The 14,663-nt window shown below is 43.4% G+C and overlaps 1 protein-coding gene across 3 annotated transcripts in view; it reads left to right on the top strand.

The window, feature by feature from the left end:
- Positions 1-14,286, top strand: part of tma16 (translation machinery associated 16 homolog) — a 42,429-nt gene extending 28,143 nt beyond the window's left edge. The window contains exons 5-6 of one of the 3 annotated variants that reach the window (XM_038791906.1): positions 9,168-9,316; positions 9,688-9,725. In XM_038791906.1, the coding sequence (XP_038647834.1) occupies positions 9,168-9,316; positions 9,688-9,710 (172 nt within the window). In that variant the 3' untranslated portion in view covers positions 9,711-9,725. Of the gene's footprint in view, positions 1-9,167; positions 9,317-9,687; positions 9,726-10,004; positions 10,031-14,260 lie in introns of those variants that run through there. The other 2 variants (XM_038791908.1, XM_038791907.1) reach the window with 2 other exon arrangements.
- Positions 14,287-14,663: the final 377 nt, after the last annotated feature.

The following is a 14,663-nucleotide window of genomic DNA, read 5'->3' on the forward strand; positions in this document are numbered from 1 at the left end:
AAGTATTACGGCGGTAGAAAGGACGTTTGAGGACTCATCTACTAAGGTAGTATGGGCCGAGGTTAGGAACAGGAGAGGAGAGGTCACCCTGTTGGGAGTTGTCTATAGACCTCCGAATAGTTCCAGAGATGTAAAGGAAAGGACTGCAAAGATGATTCTCGACAGGAGCGAGAGTAACAGGGTAGTTGTTATGGGGGACTTTAACTTTCCAAATATTAATGGAAATACTATAGTTCGAGTGCTACAGATGGGTCAGTTTTTGTGCAGGAGGGTTTTCTGACACAGTATGTAGACAGGCCAACAAGGGGCGAGGCCACATTGGATTTGGTACTAGGTAATGAACCCGGCCAGGTGTTAGATTTAGATGTAGGTGAGCACTTTGGTGATAGTGATCACAATTCGGTTATGTTTACTTTAGCAATGGGCAGGGATAGGTATATACCGCAAGGCAAGAATTATAGCTGGGGGAAAGGCAATTATGATGCTATTCGGCAAGATTTAGGAGGTATAGGATGGGGAAGGAAACTGCAGGGGATGGGTACAATCGATATGTGGAGCTTTTTCAAGGAACAGCTACTGCATGTCCTTGATAAGTATGTACCTGTCAGGCAGGGAGGAAGTTGTCGAGCAAGGGAACTGTGGTTTACTAAGGAAGTTGAAGCACTTTTCAAGAGGAAGAAGAAGGCTTATGTTAGGATGAGACATGAAGGCTCAGTTAGGGCACTTGAGAGTTACAAGTTAGCCAGGAAGGACCTAAAGGGAGAGTTAAGAAGAGCGAGGAGAGGACACGAAAAGTCGTTGGCGGATAGGATCAAGGAAAACCCTAAGGCTTTCTATAGGTATATCAGGAACAAAAGAATGACTAGAGTAAGATTAGGGCTAATCAAGGATAGTAGTGGAATGTTGTGTGTGGAATCAGAGGAGATAGGGGAATCGTTAAATGGATATTTCTCGTCAGTGTTTACACTGGAGAAAGACAATGTTGTTGAGGAGAATACTCAGGTTCAGTCGACCAGGCTAGATGGAATTGAGGTTCACAAGGAGGAGGTGTTAGAAATTTTGGAAAGTGTAAAAATAGATAAGTCCCCTGGGCCAGATGGGATTTATCCTAGGATTCTCTGGGAAGCCAGGGAGGAGATTGCAGAGCCTTTGTCCTTGATCTTTATGTCGTCTTTGTCGACAGGAATAGTGCTGGAAGACTGGAGGATAGCAAATGTTGTCCCCTTGTTCAAGAGGGGGAGTATAGACAACCCTGGTAATTATAGACCTGTGAGCCTTACTTCAGTTGTGGGTAAAATGTTGGAAAAGGTTATAAGAGATAGGGTTTATAATCATCTTGAAAAGAACAAGTTGATTAGCGATAGTCAACACGGTTTTGTGAAGGATAGGTCATGCCTCACAAACCTTATTGAGTTTTTTGAGAAGGTGACCAAACAGATGGATGAGGGTAAAGCGGTTGATGTGGTGTATATGGATTTCAGTAAAGCATTTGATAAGGTTCCCCACGGTAGGCTATTGCAGAAAATAAGGAAGTATGGGATTGAAGGTGATTTAGCGGTTTGGATCAGTAATTGGGTAGCTGAAAGAAGACAGAGGGTGGTGGTTGATGGCAAATGTTCATCCTGGAGTTCAGTTACTAGTGGTGTACTGCAAGGATCTGTTTTGGGGCCACTGCTGTTTGTCATTTTTATAAATGAGTTTTATAAAGATGCAGCAAAACCTCGCAGCTCTTAAACTCAATCCCCCTGTTAATGAAAGCCAACACACCATACGCGTTCTTCACAACCCTATCAACCTGGGTGGCAACTTTGAGGGATCTATGTACGTGGACCCCAAGATCCCTCTGTTCCTCCACACTTCCAAGAATCCTGCCTTTAACCCTGTATTCAGCATTAAAATTCTACCTTCCAAAATGAATCACTTCATGAACTCCATCTGCCACTTCTCAGCCCAGCTCTGCATCCTGTCAATGTCCTGTTATAACCTGTAACAACCCTCAACACTATCTGCAACTCCCCCAACCTTCGTGTCATCGGCAAACTTACTAACCCACCCTTTTACCTCCTCATCCAAGTCATTTATAAAAAACTCAAAAAGCAGAGGTCCCAGAACAGATCCTTGCGGGACACCACTGGTCACCAACCTCCAGGCGGAATACTTTCCATGCACTACCACTTGCTGTCTTCTTTCGGCCAGCCAATTCTGTATCCAAACAGCCAAATTTCCCTGTATCCCATGCCCCATAACTTTCTGAATGAGCCTACCATGGGGACCTTATCAAATGCCTTACTGAAATCCATATACACCACATCCACTGCCCGACCTTCATCAATGTATCTCGTCACATCCTCAAAGATTTCAATGAGGCTTGTGAGGCATGACCTGCCCTTCACAAAGCATGCTGACTATCTTTAATCAAACTATGTTTTTCTAAATAATCATGAATCCTATCTCTCAGAATCCTTTCCAATATTTTGCTCACCACAGACGTTAGTCTGATGGGTCTGTAATTCCCAGGGATTTCCCTATTCCCTTTCTTGAACAGAGGAACAACATTCGCCTCCCTCCAATCATCCGGTACTACTCCAGTGGAGAGTAAGGACGCAAAGATCATCGCCAACGGCACAGCAATCTCCCTCGCTTCCTGTAGTAACTTTGGGTATATCCCGCCAGGCCCAGGGGACTTATCTATCCTGAAGCTTTAAAAAAATCTCCAGCACATCCTCCTTTTTAATATCAACCTGTTCAAGTCTATTAACCTGGTTCACACTGTTCTCATGAATACTGATGCAAAATATTCATTTTGGGCCTCCCCCATCTTCTCAGACTCTCGGCACAAGTTCCCTCCACTATCCTTGATCGGCCCTACTCTTACTCTGATCATCCTCTTATTTCTCACATAAGTGTGCATTGCCTTGGGTTTTTCCCTAATCCTTCCCACCAGGGCTTTTTCATGCCCCCTTCTAGCTCTCCTAAGTCCATTTTTGAGTTCCTTTCTGGCTACCTTGTAACCCTCTAGAGCCGAGTCAGATCCTTGCTTCCTCAACCTTACGTCAGCTTCCTTCTTCCTCTTGACCAGAAGCTCCACTTCTCTTGTCATCCAAGGCTCCTTCACCTCACCATTCCTTCCTCGTCCCAGTGGGACAAAACTATTTAGCACTTGCCGCAAGTGCTCCTTAAACAAATCCCACATTCCTGTTGTGCATTTCCCCAAGAACAATTGTTCCCACTTTATGCTCCTCAACTCCTGTCTAATAGCAAAGTAATTTCCCCTCCTCCACCAATTAAATACCTTCCCATACTATCTGTTCCTATCCCTCTCCATGACTATGGTAAAGGTCAAGGAATTGTGGTCACTGTCACCGAAATGCTCTCCCACCGAGACGTCTGACACCTGACCTGGTTTGTTGCCGAGCACCAAGTCCAATATGGCCTCCCCCGAGTTGGCTTATCTCCATATTGAGTCAGGAATCCTTCCTGTACACACCTGACAAAATCTGCTCCATCCAAACTTTATGCACTAAGGAAGTTCCAGTCAATATTAGGGAAGTTGAAGTCACCCATGACAACAACTCTGTTACTTCTGCACTTTTCCAAGATCTGCCGCCCAATCTGTTCCTCTATCTCTCTGCTGCTATTGGGGGTCTATAGAAAACTCCCAATAAAGTGACTGCTCCTTTCTTGTTTCTGACTTCCACCCACACTGACTCAGTAGACAAACCCTCCTCAACTACCTCCTTTTCTGCAGCTGTGCTCCACTCCCTAATTAACAGTGCCACTCCCCCTCCTCTTCTACCTCACTACCTATTCTTCTGAAAATATCTAAACCCCGGAACATCTAACAATCATTCCTGTCCCTGTGAAATCTATGTCTCCATAATGGCCACAGCGTTGTATTTCCAAGTACTGATCCATGTTCTAAGTTCGTCTCCCTTATTCATGACACTCCTTGCATTGAAACAGACACACTTTAACCCATTCCACTGAGTGCAACCTTGTCCTATCAACTGTCTGTCCTTCCTCACAGACTTGTCTGTCTGTTCCTGTCCCTCTCCATGACTATGGTAAAGATCAAGGAATTGTGGTCACTGTCACCGAAATGCTCTCCCACCGAGACGTCTGACACCTGGCCTGGTTTGTTGCCGAGCACCAAGTCCAATATGGCCTCTCCCTGAGGCCATATTTCTCTCTCTCTTCCCCCCCCCCCCCCATGTCCCCTCATTCCCTGGAGATAAAGTATTCCTGTCACCAGGGAATGTCGGAAATGTCTGTGAAGCTGTTAAAAGTGAAACTGCACAGGTAAAACCAGGTGACTTAATAGTAGCCATCACTTTCTGTAAATTAGTTTTTTTTAATGAATATTTTTATTCTCCATTTTCACATTTTCTTCAGAATTGACACCCCACCAACGAACAGTAAACGGTAGCGAATACAATGTCAATCCCCTTATCAAGAACAATGATTCCATCCTCCCACCATCCCCCAAACAACGACCCACCTGACAATATGAGCATCAAATAAAACAAATCCTCCCAAGGTGGTAAGAAAAATGAAAAAGGAATCAGGAATCACCTATGGTCACCATTGACATATACAGTCCACCCCCAATCTCCCCCCCGCTAATATTTAATGCCATCCAATCCCTGAAAGAATACCGTGAATGATACCCATGAATTGTAGTCCACCCCCCCCCCCCAGACTCCTCCCCTCCACTTCCTCTTGTAAACTCCTCCCCCCAACCTCCGTTCCATCCCCCAATTTTTCACCCCGGGCTAGACTCACCGAAACCTGTTCTAACAGGCTCCAATGGCCGCAGCCCCTCCTCCCACCTCACACCCATTCACTGGCCGGCTTAAACCGTCCAGCGAGGAGGCCCCCGCCCAGGTCTCCTTCCCCCTTGCCCGGTCCGAGGAAAACCAAGAAATCTCCTTTCGCGCACAACCCCCGCATACACACCAAAGCCCCAAAGAACCATCATTGCAAATGAAAGTCCCATCTCTTCCCTTATCCAAATATATACAGCGTCGACTCATTTAGTACATACACCAACATGTAGTGAAAAAATAAAGTTACATGAGGCTATATCGGTACACGACCATTTCTCAATTCTGCCGTCGCAAACTCCTCAACTGCTTCCACCGTTTTTGTGAGCTTTTTTTCAAGTTCCACAGCCATCACCTTGGTCATTTCTTCTACTGTGAGCGATGCGGCCACCCCTGGTTCTCCAGCCTCCGCTTTCCTTATAATTCCGGCGCTGACTTTTTCACTCCCTGGCGGACTTCCGTTAACCACCTATTTCACGGCCGTTTTTCTCCCATACTTGGACATTTCTCCTCCCTGTGCCTTTTTACAGCCTTTTCAGCCTTTGTTGCCCCCGGGACCGGGCGTTAAAACTCCAATATTCTTAGTCCCGAGCGGGAGCCCTCCAGTGTGCGGCTGCCTCCCGCCCGCTGTCACCGGAAGTCACTTTCTGTAAATTTGCTGCGTGAGTTAATATTTCAACTACAGATGTGTCCAAAATCTGACATTTGTTCTACGGATTTTAAAAGGACATTGGAGCATCCAGCTAAAAGGGAAAAGTTAATGGCAGTTGGAGATGAGATGAAGTTATGTGAATTTAAAATACAGAAAAAGTATGAGCTTCAAGAGACAAAGAAGATGACAGCAGATGACACGCTTTGAAGGGTTTAGTCAGATGCCGATATGATAGAGCTGCGAGGAAGGATGTTTATTCTTGAAAGTAATTTAAAATGAAGAAGCGATCATGCTTGCTCTGAAGGAATTAGAACAAAGCTCTAACTTATTGGCAGGATGAGAAGGATAAATAAATGAAGAAAATTCATGCAAATGCTATTGGCCCTGACCATATTCTGGCAATAGTACTGTAGACTTCCCTAGCCAAGCTGTTCCAGTACAAATACAACACTGGCATCTCGCTGGCAATGTGGAAAATTGCCCAGGTATAGTCTGTACACACAGAACAGGACAAATCCAACCCAGTCAATTACCGCCCTAGAAGTCCACACTTGAGCATTAATAAAGTGATGGAAGGGCCATCAACAGTGCCATCAAGCAGCACTTGCTAAGCAATACCCTGCTCATTTATGCTCAGTTTGGGTTCTGCCAGGGTCATTCTGCTCCTGACTTCCTTACAGTCTTGGATCAAACATGGAAAAAAGCTGAACTCCAGAGGTGAGGTGAGAGTGACAGCCTTTGAAGGAGCCCTGGCAACATTGGAGTCAATGGGAATCAATGCACAAGGAAGATGGTTGTGGTAGTTGGAGATCAATTATCCCAGTTCCAGGCCCTGGGCCCAGCATCCTTCAGCTGCTTTATCAATGACCTTCCTTCCATCATAAGATCAGAAATGGGGATGTTTGCTAGATACTAAATCCGTCCATGTCCAAATGGAGCAAGACTTGAATGATATCCATGCTTAAGATGGCAAGTAAAAATTGTGTCACACAGGTGTCAGGCAATGACCATCTCCAACAAGAGAGAATCGATCCATTTCCCCATGACATTCACTGACAATACCATCACTGAATCCCACACTATCAACATACTGACAAAACTGAACTGGACTAGTTATACGAATATGCTGCCTGCAAGAGCAGGTTAGAGGCAAGAAATCCTGTGGTGAGTAATGCACCTCCTGACTCCCCAAAACCTGTCCACCATTGACAAGGCGCAAGTCAGGAATGTAATGGAATACTCTCCACTTGCCTGGATGAGTGCAGCTCCAACAACACTCAAGGAGCTCGACACCATCCAGGCCAAAGCAGCCTATTTTATTGGCACCCCTTCCACAAACGTTCATTTGTTGCACTGCCACAGCACAGTATCAGTAATGTGTGACATCTACAAGTGGCACCTCAGGAACTCACCAAGCCTCCTTAGACAGGACCTTCCAAAGCCACAATCATCTGGAAAGATGAGGGCAGTAGACACATGGGACCAGAATCATCTGACTGTTCCCCTCCAAGCAACTCGCCATCCTGAAATATATTGCCGTTTCTTCACTGGAGCCCCTTCCCTTACAGAACGTCAGGTGTACCTGCACCACGTGATCTGCACCGGTTCAAGAAAGCAGCTCACCACTGGGGATTGGCAATAAATGTTAGCTTAGCCTGCACCACACACATCCCATAAGTAATAAAATGGATTATCAAGCTTTCTTAGCTAAACAACAACATCACCTGAACAAAGGTCTCATAGCAACTAGAGAATTTTACGCAATAGATAAATTAACTGCTTGTCCAAAAGGAGGAATCGTTAAATCCATATCTCCTTGAAAAGAAAACCGAAGGGTTAGACCATGGAGAATAACTGGAAATTAAAAGTAATTCTGAATTGAACCAGGATGAGGTGAATTCCATTGTTATGAAAGACACTTGAGATGTTTGTCAGCACGCTCATGAGATCTGCTGAAAATAAGGGAGGGACTTCTGGATCCAGGTCCCTTCCTCTATTTTTAAAGATGCCAGTGCCTCAATGACTCTGAAAATCCAGTTCTAAGTCTTAACTATGTTGTTAAGTTAATAGTGTTTGCTTTTTTAATGTAAAGTTTTTTTATATTAGAAACATGAAATCCTGTGACATTTATTTCAGTTACTCATTGGGTGTTCAAATTTTTTTTTAAACATTAACAACCTCCACGGAGATTGTAACAGTATTTAGGGTAACTTTGGGAAATGTGCACTTATTTTTTCATCTTAAAGTGCATGATATGAGAGTATTGGCCTAGATTATATAGTCAGAAGTAAAGGAATGGTGTTGCTGTTCATTACAGTAATAGAGGCACATAGTATTTTAGTGGGCTTTTGAGCGGCAGCTTACAGTTACTTGAGATACTAAAGAAAAATACTGCAGACACTACAAATGTGAAGCAACAACAGGAAATGCTGGAAATCTCAGCAGGTCTAGCAATGTTGTGGAGAGAGAAACACTGATCAATCCAGTTCTGCTGCAAGTAGGGAGATGCTGTTGTCCATTGACTATTTTATTTATCATTCACATACATGTCCCTCGGAGTTACTACAGGAGTTTGTGTAAGTTGAAATATTGGCATGAATTTTGTGTTAATTGTAACATTGAGGCTAATGATGCTTATTGTTATTGTGGAGTAAATCAGACAGCCACTTTTAACATCCAAACATGCAAAGTCCAGAAGTTGCGACTAGAGATAACCACTCCTCCACAGACTGCTGTAACAATCCTTGTCCACAGGCTCGCTGTTTAAAGGCATGCAATGGTGTGAATTTGGGGTACTTGTTCACTAATTCCCCACTAAAGATGCTGTAAACATTAGGGCTGATGCATTCAGGAATAAATTAATTTTTAATGCTATGGTAACTTATAATTATTGAAAACCACCTCTGTTGCCATGAAAATATAATTTTAAACGTGTGATGTGGCATTCCTGCAGATGTTAATTAATGTTGGAGATGTAAATAAACATTTGTTTTTACTTTGTTTCTTATAATCCTTCCCTTTTATTTCCCCCTTTTCCAATCTTTCTAAACATGTTTTAAATCTAATTTATAAATCATGCTCTATACTTTCCTGGTTCAAACGCATCAGAGTCGGTATTGGCCCAAAAATATTGCTGTAAAGGTACTTATAGCCGTTCTCACCTGCCATTATTCCCAAGGCCATGGAAACAAGGTACCTATGCTTTAAACATTGCATCCTTATGAATAAACTCAGTCTCATTAAAATATTTATATTGCTAACCAACCTCCTGCGAATGGATTCGTTGTCTGCTCCTTATCCACTTCCATTAAAATTGTAAGTGGGCTGGCTCGCAGAGACTTAGGTTCCTGTTTCAGATTTCTAGCTTTGTAACTTCCCAGCTGAACGTATCCCATTCACCTTTGAGGGTTAAAATTTCTCTCTGTATGTTTCAGTGGGGATTCTTCCAGCTAATTGGAGTGCCTCGGTGCTGCTTTACCTGCTTTCAGATTCCCTGTAGAGGGTGCCGCACTGGATGAGGCAACGGATTACAACAAGCCTCTGTTCACAAAAACTGCTCGCACCTTCTGGGTAACTGTCCAAGTAGTGAATGGTGAACACTGTTCCTTTATCGCTGACCCAAAATCCAGACCACTGACTTGCAACTTCTGTTGTGGTATATGCATGAAAATCTGATTTCTGCTACACTCTAGGTATTTGCACAGGTTTGATACTGAGTTGGAGCAAATTGAATTAACAAACAGCATCAAAAGCAGGCAGGGAAGACAGCATGAAGCTCGGGAAGCCATTCTCAAACACAGCATTGAACGTGAGAGGATGCTATATGAAGAAAATGGCATAGGTATGAATCCTTAATTTGTTATCAGTCAGTCCCTCCCTACAAATATTCTTAAAGTGTTGATATTTCATAAGTGTATAATTAACAATGGATAGAGCTCTGAAGTTATTCTTATAATATGGACTCGCCCTCGTTAACCAATTTCAAATGTGTTCTTTCAAATTCTTAATCAGTTTGTTGGAGTGTGGGTTTCTAATGGTGCTTTCAATGGCAAGGGTAATTTGCATTTTTGTTTATTTCTAACTAAAATACAACATAAGGACCTTTAGTTTCACAATCAGTGGAACAAGGGAGGTCATCCCATCATTTTGTTCAATAATGTCTGATCTGTACCTCAACTTCATTTAATTTTCTCCATATTTTTTGATCTGAAGAACGAACAAAAAACACCAATTAATTTCAATCTTGCAAAAGCCAGGGGGCTGGTATGTTCTGCATAGTCTTCACCATGTGGGCCAATATGTTATCAGGTTAGATCCAGCCGATGCTGTATCTAACCTGTACTGAGCTGTTTCAGGAAGTCGCAAGTGAACCAAATCTGCTGGATAATGACATCTTATGATTTTTTTTTAATGGCATCTATGATGATGTGAATTTTGGAAAGAGGCCAAGTAAGTTTGTCTCAATTTTTGACTGCTGATGTTTACAACCATCCCAACCTTGTCTCTTTCTTGTGTTTGTTTGCTTACAGTTGAGGACTGAGGGCAGCTTCCTCCTCTTGTCTTTTTGTGTATCACCATTCTCCATTGGGTGTGGTCAGGGTTTAGGTTTGTTCCATTCCTAAATGCTTAGCTCTGTAGTTTATTGCTTTCATATTTTGCATGCAGCTAGCCGTTTCTTGTAACTTCAGATTGGTGCTTTATAGGAGTCCAAAAGGTTTATAGCACAGAAAAGGCCCTTTGGCATATCATGTTTGCGCTTCTCCAAAAACAACCACCTAACTATTCTAATCCCATTTTCCAGTATGTGGCCTTGCATTCCATGGCATGGTAAGAGCACTATTTAAATACTTTAAAAAATATTATGAGGGTCTCTGCCTCCACCACCCTTTCAAGCAGTGAGCTCCAGACTCTCGTCACCCTCTGTGTGCAAAAGGTTTTCCTCACACCCCCTCTAAACCTCCTGCCCCTTAGTTTAAATGTAAGCTCCCCGGTCATTGATCCCTGCACCAAGAAGAAATGTTTCTTCCTGTCTACCTGTGCCCCTCAATTTTATACAACTCAATCATGTCCCGTCCCCCCACCACCACCACCACCACCTCTGGTCCAAGGAAAACAATCCCAGCCTATCCAATCTCTCTTCATAATTAAAACTCCCCACCCCAGGCAACATTGAAGGTAAACTGTTGCTAATGTAGCAACACTCCGCTATAAATCAACTGACAGGCTTAATTGAGTTGGAGTGAGGCGCAACCTTGGCCATAAGTTTAAATATTGTGATAGTGTACAATTCTGTCTGCCCATTGTGCCTCGCAAAGGCCCACACAGTCAGTCACACAGGTGTACAGGAAGTAGGAACCTAGGACCTGGGATCAGGATTGCCCATTCAGCCCTTCACACCTGCTGCACCATTCGATAAGATCATAGCTGATCTGATTATGGTCTTATTCCATTTTCTTGTCTGCCCCCATAAATCTTGGTTCATTTGTCTGTCAAAAATGTATCTAATTCAACCTTGAATAAGATATGAGGTGAGTGTCCCTCACCTCAAACATTCTGCAGGAGGAACATTGCACTGCCTTCCCTGCCATGCCCTCTTGATAACTTGCGGATAAAACAAGAAAAAGAAAGAAAGAGCTTACCTGATATTCACTCAACGCCTTAGGTTAGAGGAGGTGGCTCCTCTCCCGCTTTTAAATCTCCGGCTCCTCGCCAGCTTTTAAATCTCCGGCTCCTCACCAGCATTTAAATCTCCGGCTCCTCTCCCGCTTTTAAATCTCTGGCTCCTCTCCCGCTTTTAAATCTCCGGCTCCTCTCCCGCTTTTAAATCTCTGGCTCCTCTCCCGCTTTTAAATCTCTGGCTCCTCTCCCGCTTTTAAATCTCTGGCTCCTCTCCCGCTTTTAAATCTCCGGCTCCTCTCCCGCGCTTTTAAATCTCCGGTTCCTCTCCAGCTTTTAAATCTCTGGCTCCTCTCCCGCTTTTAAATCTCTGGCTCCTCTCCCGCTTTTAAATCTCCGGCTCCTCTCCTGCTTTTAAATCTCTGGCTCCTCTCCCACGCTTTTAAATCTCCGGTTCCTCTCCTGCTTTTATACGATTTGCCTTCTTCACAGCCTGCCGTGCCTGCCTGTTTAGCTTCAGTGACTGGTATATGAGGACACCCAAGTCTTGTTGCATGTTTCCTCTCAAATTATCGATGTTCAGGTAATAATCTCCCTGATTTGCTGCCAAAGTCGATAACATCACTTTTATCCACATTATGCTGCGTTTGCCCACTCACCTAGCTTGTTCAAATCACACTGCATCTCTGCATCCTCCTCACAGCTCACCCTCCGACCCGGGTTTGTGTCAACTGCTAACCTGGAGACCTTACAATTAGTTCCCTCATTTAAATAATTACTATATACCGTGCACTCCTGCTACTCATTTACAAGTGCTTTGCTATTAAATCTTAATAGTGGACTCTGGAATTTTCCCCACTGTCGACATCAGGCTTACTGGTCTGTAATTCCGTTTTCTTGTTATCTCCCTTTTTAAATGGTGGGGTTACATTAGCTACCCTCTAATCTGTAGGAACTGTTCCAGAGTTTATAGAATCTTGGAGGATGATCACCAATGCAGCCACTATTTCTCGGGCCACTTCCTTAAGTCCTCAGCCTTCAGTTCCATCAATTTCCCCAACACCAATTCCCTACTAAGACAGACTTCTTTCAGTTCCTCCCTTTCACTAAACCATGCGTTCCCAATATTTCTTAGGCATTATTTGTGTTCTCCTTTGTGAAGACAGAACCGAAGTATGTATTTAGTTGGTCAACCTTTGTTTGTTTCCCATTATAAATTCCCCTGTTTCTGATTGTAAGGGACCTACATCTGTCTTCAATCATTTCGTCTTCACATACCTAGTTACTTCACTAGTTATAATCCCCAAAAAGGTGCCTTCATCCCTACATTCCTTCCTTTTAGCTAACCAATCCTTTATCTATGCTTATCTGTTGCCCCCGACACCATGTGCTCTTATTTTGTGTAGTAATGTTTGATATGACCTCTTGTCAAATGCATTTTGGAATTCCAAGTGCACCACATCAACAGGTTTCCCTTTATCCACCTTGCTTGTTGCTACTTCAAAAAAATTCAATAAGACCATAATACTAAGAACAGAATTAGGCAATTCAGCCCATCGAGTCTGCTCCACAATTCAATCATGGCTGATATGTTTCTCATCCCTATTCTCCTGCCTTCTCCCCATAACCTCTGATCCCTTTGTTAATCAAGAACCTATCTATCTCTGTCTTAAAGACCCTCAGTCATTTGGCCTCCACAGCCTTCTGCAGCAAGGAGTTCCATAGATTCACCACCTGTTGGCTGAAGACATTTGCCCTCCTCTCAGTTTTAAAAGATCGTTCCTTCATTCTGAGGCTGTCGCCTCGGGTTCTAGTTTTTCGCACTACTAGTGGGAAACAGCCTCTCAGAATCATGTAAGTTTCAATAAGATCTATCATCCTTCTAAACTCAAATGAGTACAGTCCCAGAGTCCTCAACCACTCCTCGTATGATAAGCTCTTCATTCCAGGGATCATTCTTGTGAACCTCCTCTGGACCCTTTCCAAGGCCAGCACATCCTTCCTTCGGTAAGGGGCCAAAACTGCTCACAATAATAACTTAATTAAACTTAATTACCCTTTCACAAAACCACATGATTTTCTAAATATCCTGTTATAACCTACTAGTAACTTATTCTAGCATTTTCCCTGCTGCAGATGTTAGGCTAGCTGGCTTGTAATTTTGTTTATGTCTCCCTCCTGTCTGAATAAATGTGTTAAATTTGTTGTCTTCCAATCTGCTGGAGCTCTTTTAGAATTGAAAGAATTGTGGAATATTTTAACCAATACCTCCTCTGATGCAGCCACTTCTTTTAAGACCCTAACATGCAGAGCCATCAGGTCCTGGAGCTTGACAGCCTTTTTCACAGTACCGTTTCCCCGATCGTAAGACTGTTTTTAAGTTCCTCTTCCCTTTCTCTTCTTGACTTTTAAGTGTGTGTGTTTTTCTCAGTCTTTTATAATGAAGACAGACAAAAAAAACTTATTCAATGCTTCTGCCATTTCCTTATTTACATTATTAATCCCCAAGGTTCTTGCTCTGGAGGATCAACGCTTTTGTTTTTCTAAATTTAGAGTACCCAATTCATTTATTTTCCAAATAAGGGCAATTTAGTTTTGCCAATCTACTGCCGCTCCACATCTTTGGTTTGTGGGGATGAGACCTATGCAGACACTGGGAGAATGTGAAAACCCCACACCGACAGTGATCCGGGGCCGGGATCGAACCCGGGTCCTCGGCGTCATGATGCACCAGTGCTAACCACTGCGCCGCCCCTTAGAGGACCAACATTTGCTTTAGTTACTCTTTTCCTTTTTCAATACATAGGGCGAGATTCTCCGCAAATGCGGAGAGTCGTAAAGTCTGCCGTGAAACTGGCCGTGTTTCACGGCAGCCTTCATGCCCGTTCCCGGGACCCGATTATCTCCTCCCCCCCCCCCCCCCCCCTGCTGGGGGTCGGAGAATTTCGCCCCAGTTTAGTTAACACTGCAGTCCTACACTTATAATTACCATTATTCAACTTTAAAACATTAGTCTTAGACCCAGACCGTCAAATTGAATTTCTTTGTTCTTTGAAATCTCCGGTCCTCTCTGTTGGTGCATGCTTACGTTTGTACTCTCTCTAGTTATCTTGTTATCATCACTGTCCATGAGGTTATTGATTAATCCTGTCTCATTGCACATTACCAGGTCAAGAATAACTTGTTCCCTGGTTGACACCAGAACATACTGCACAAAGAAATTATCCCGAATGCGTCACTGAACTCATTTTCCAGGGTATATTTCCAACCTGATTCACTAAATCCACATGTAGGTTGAATTCCCCTGTGACTTTTGCAGTACCTTTTTTACACCCCTTTTTATTTCTTCCTGCATACTCTGTCCCACAATGCAAGTACTGTTAGGGTGCCTAGAAACTATACCTACAACTGACTTCTTGGATTTCCCATTTCTTATCTCTACCCAAACTGATTCTGCATCGTGTTCTTTCGAGCTAAGGTTACCACTCCACGACTGTTCTCATAGAATTACTCATAGAATTTACAGTGCAGAAGGAGGACATTCGGCCCATAGAGTCTGCACCGGCTCTTGG

This window comes from Scyliorhinus canicula, chromosome 3 (assembly GCF_902713615.1).
Source record: "Scyliorhinus canicula chromosome 3, sScyCan1.1, whole genome shotgun sequence".
In the NCBI taxonomy this organism is placed as follows: domain Eukaryota; kingdom Metazoa; phylum Chordata; class Chondrichthyes; order Carcharhiniformes; family Scyliorhinidae; genus Scyliorhinus; species Scyliorhinus canicula.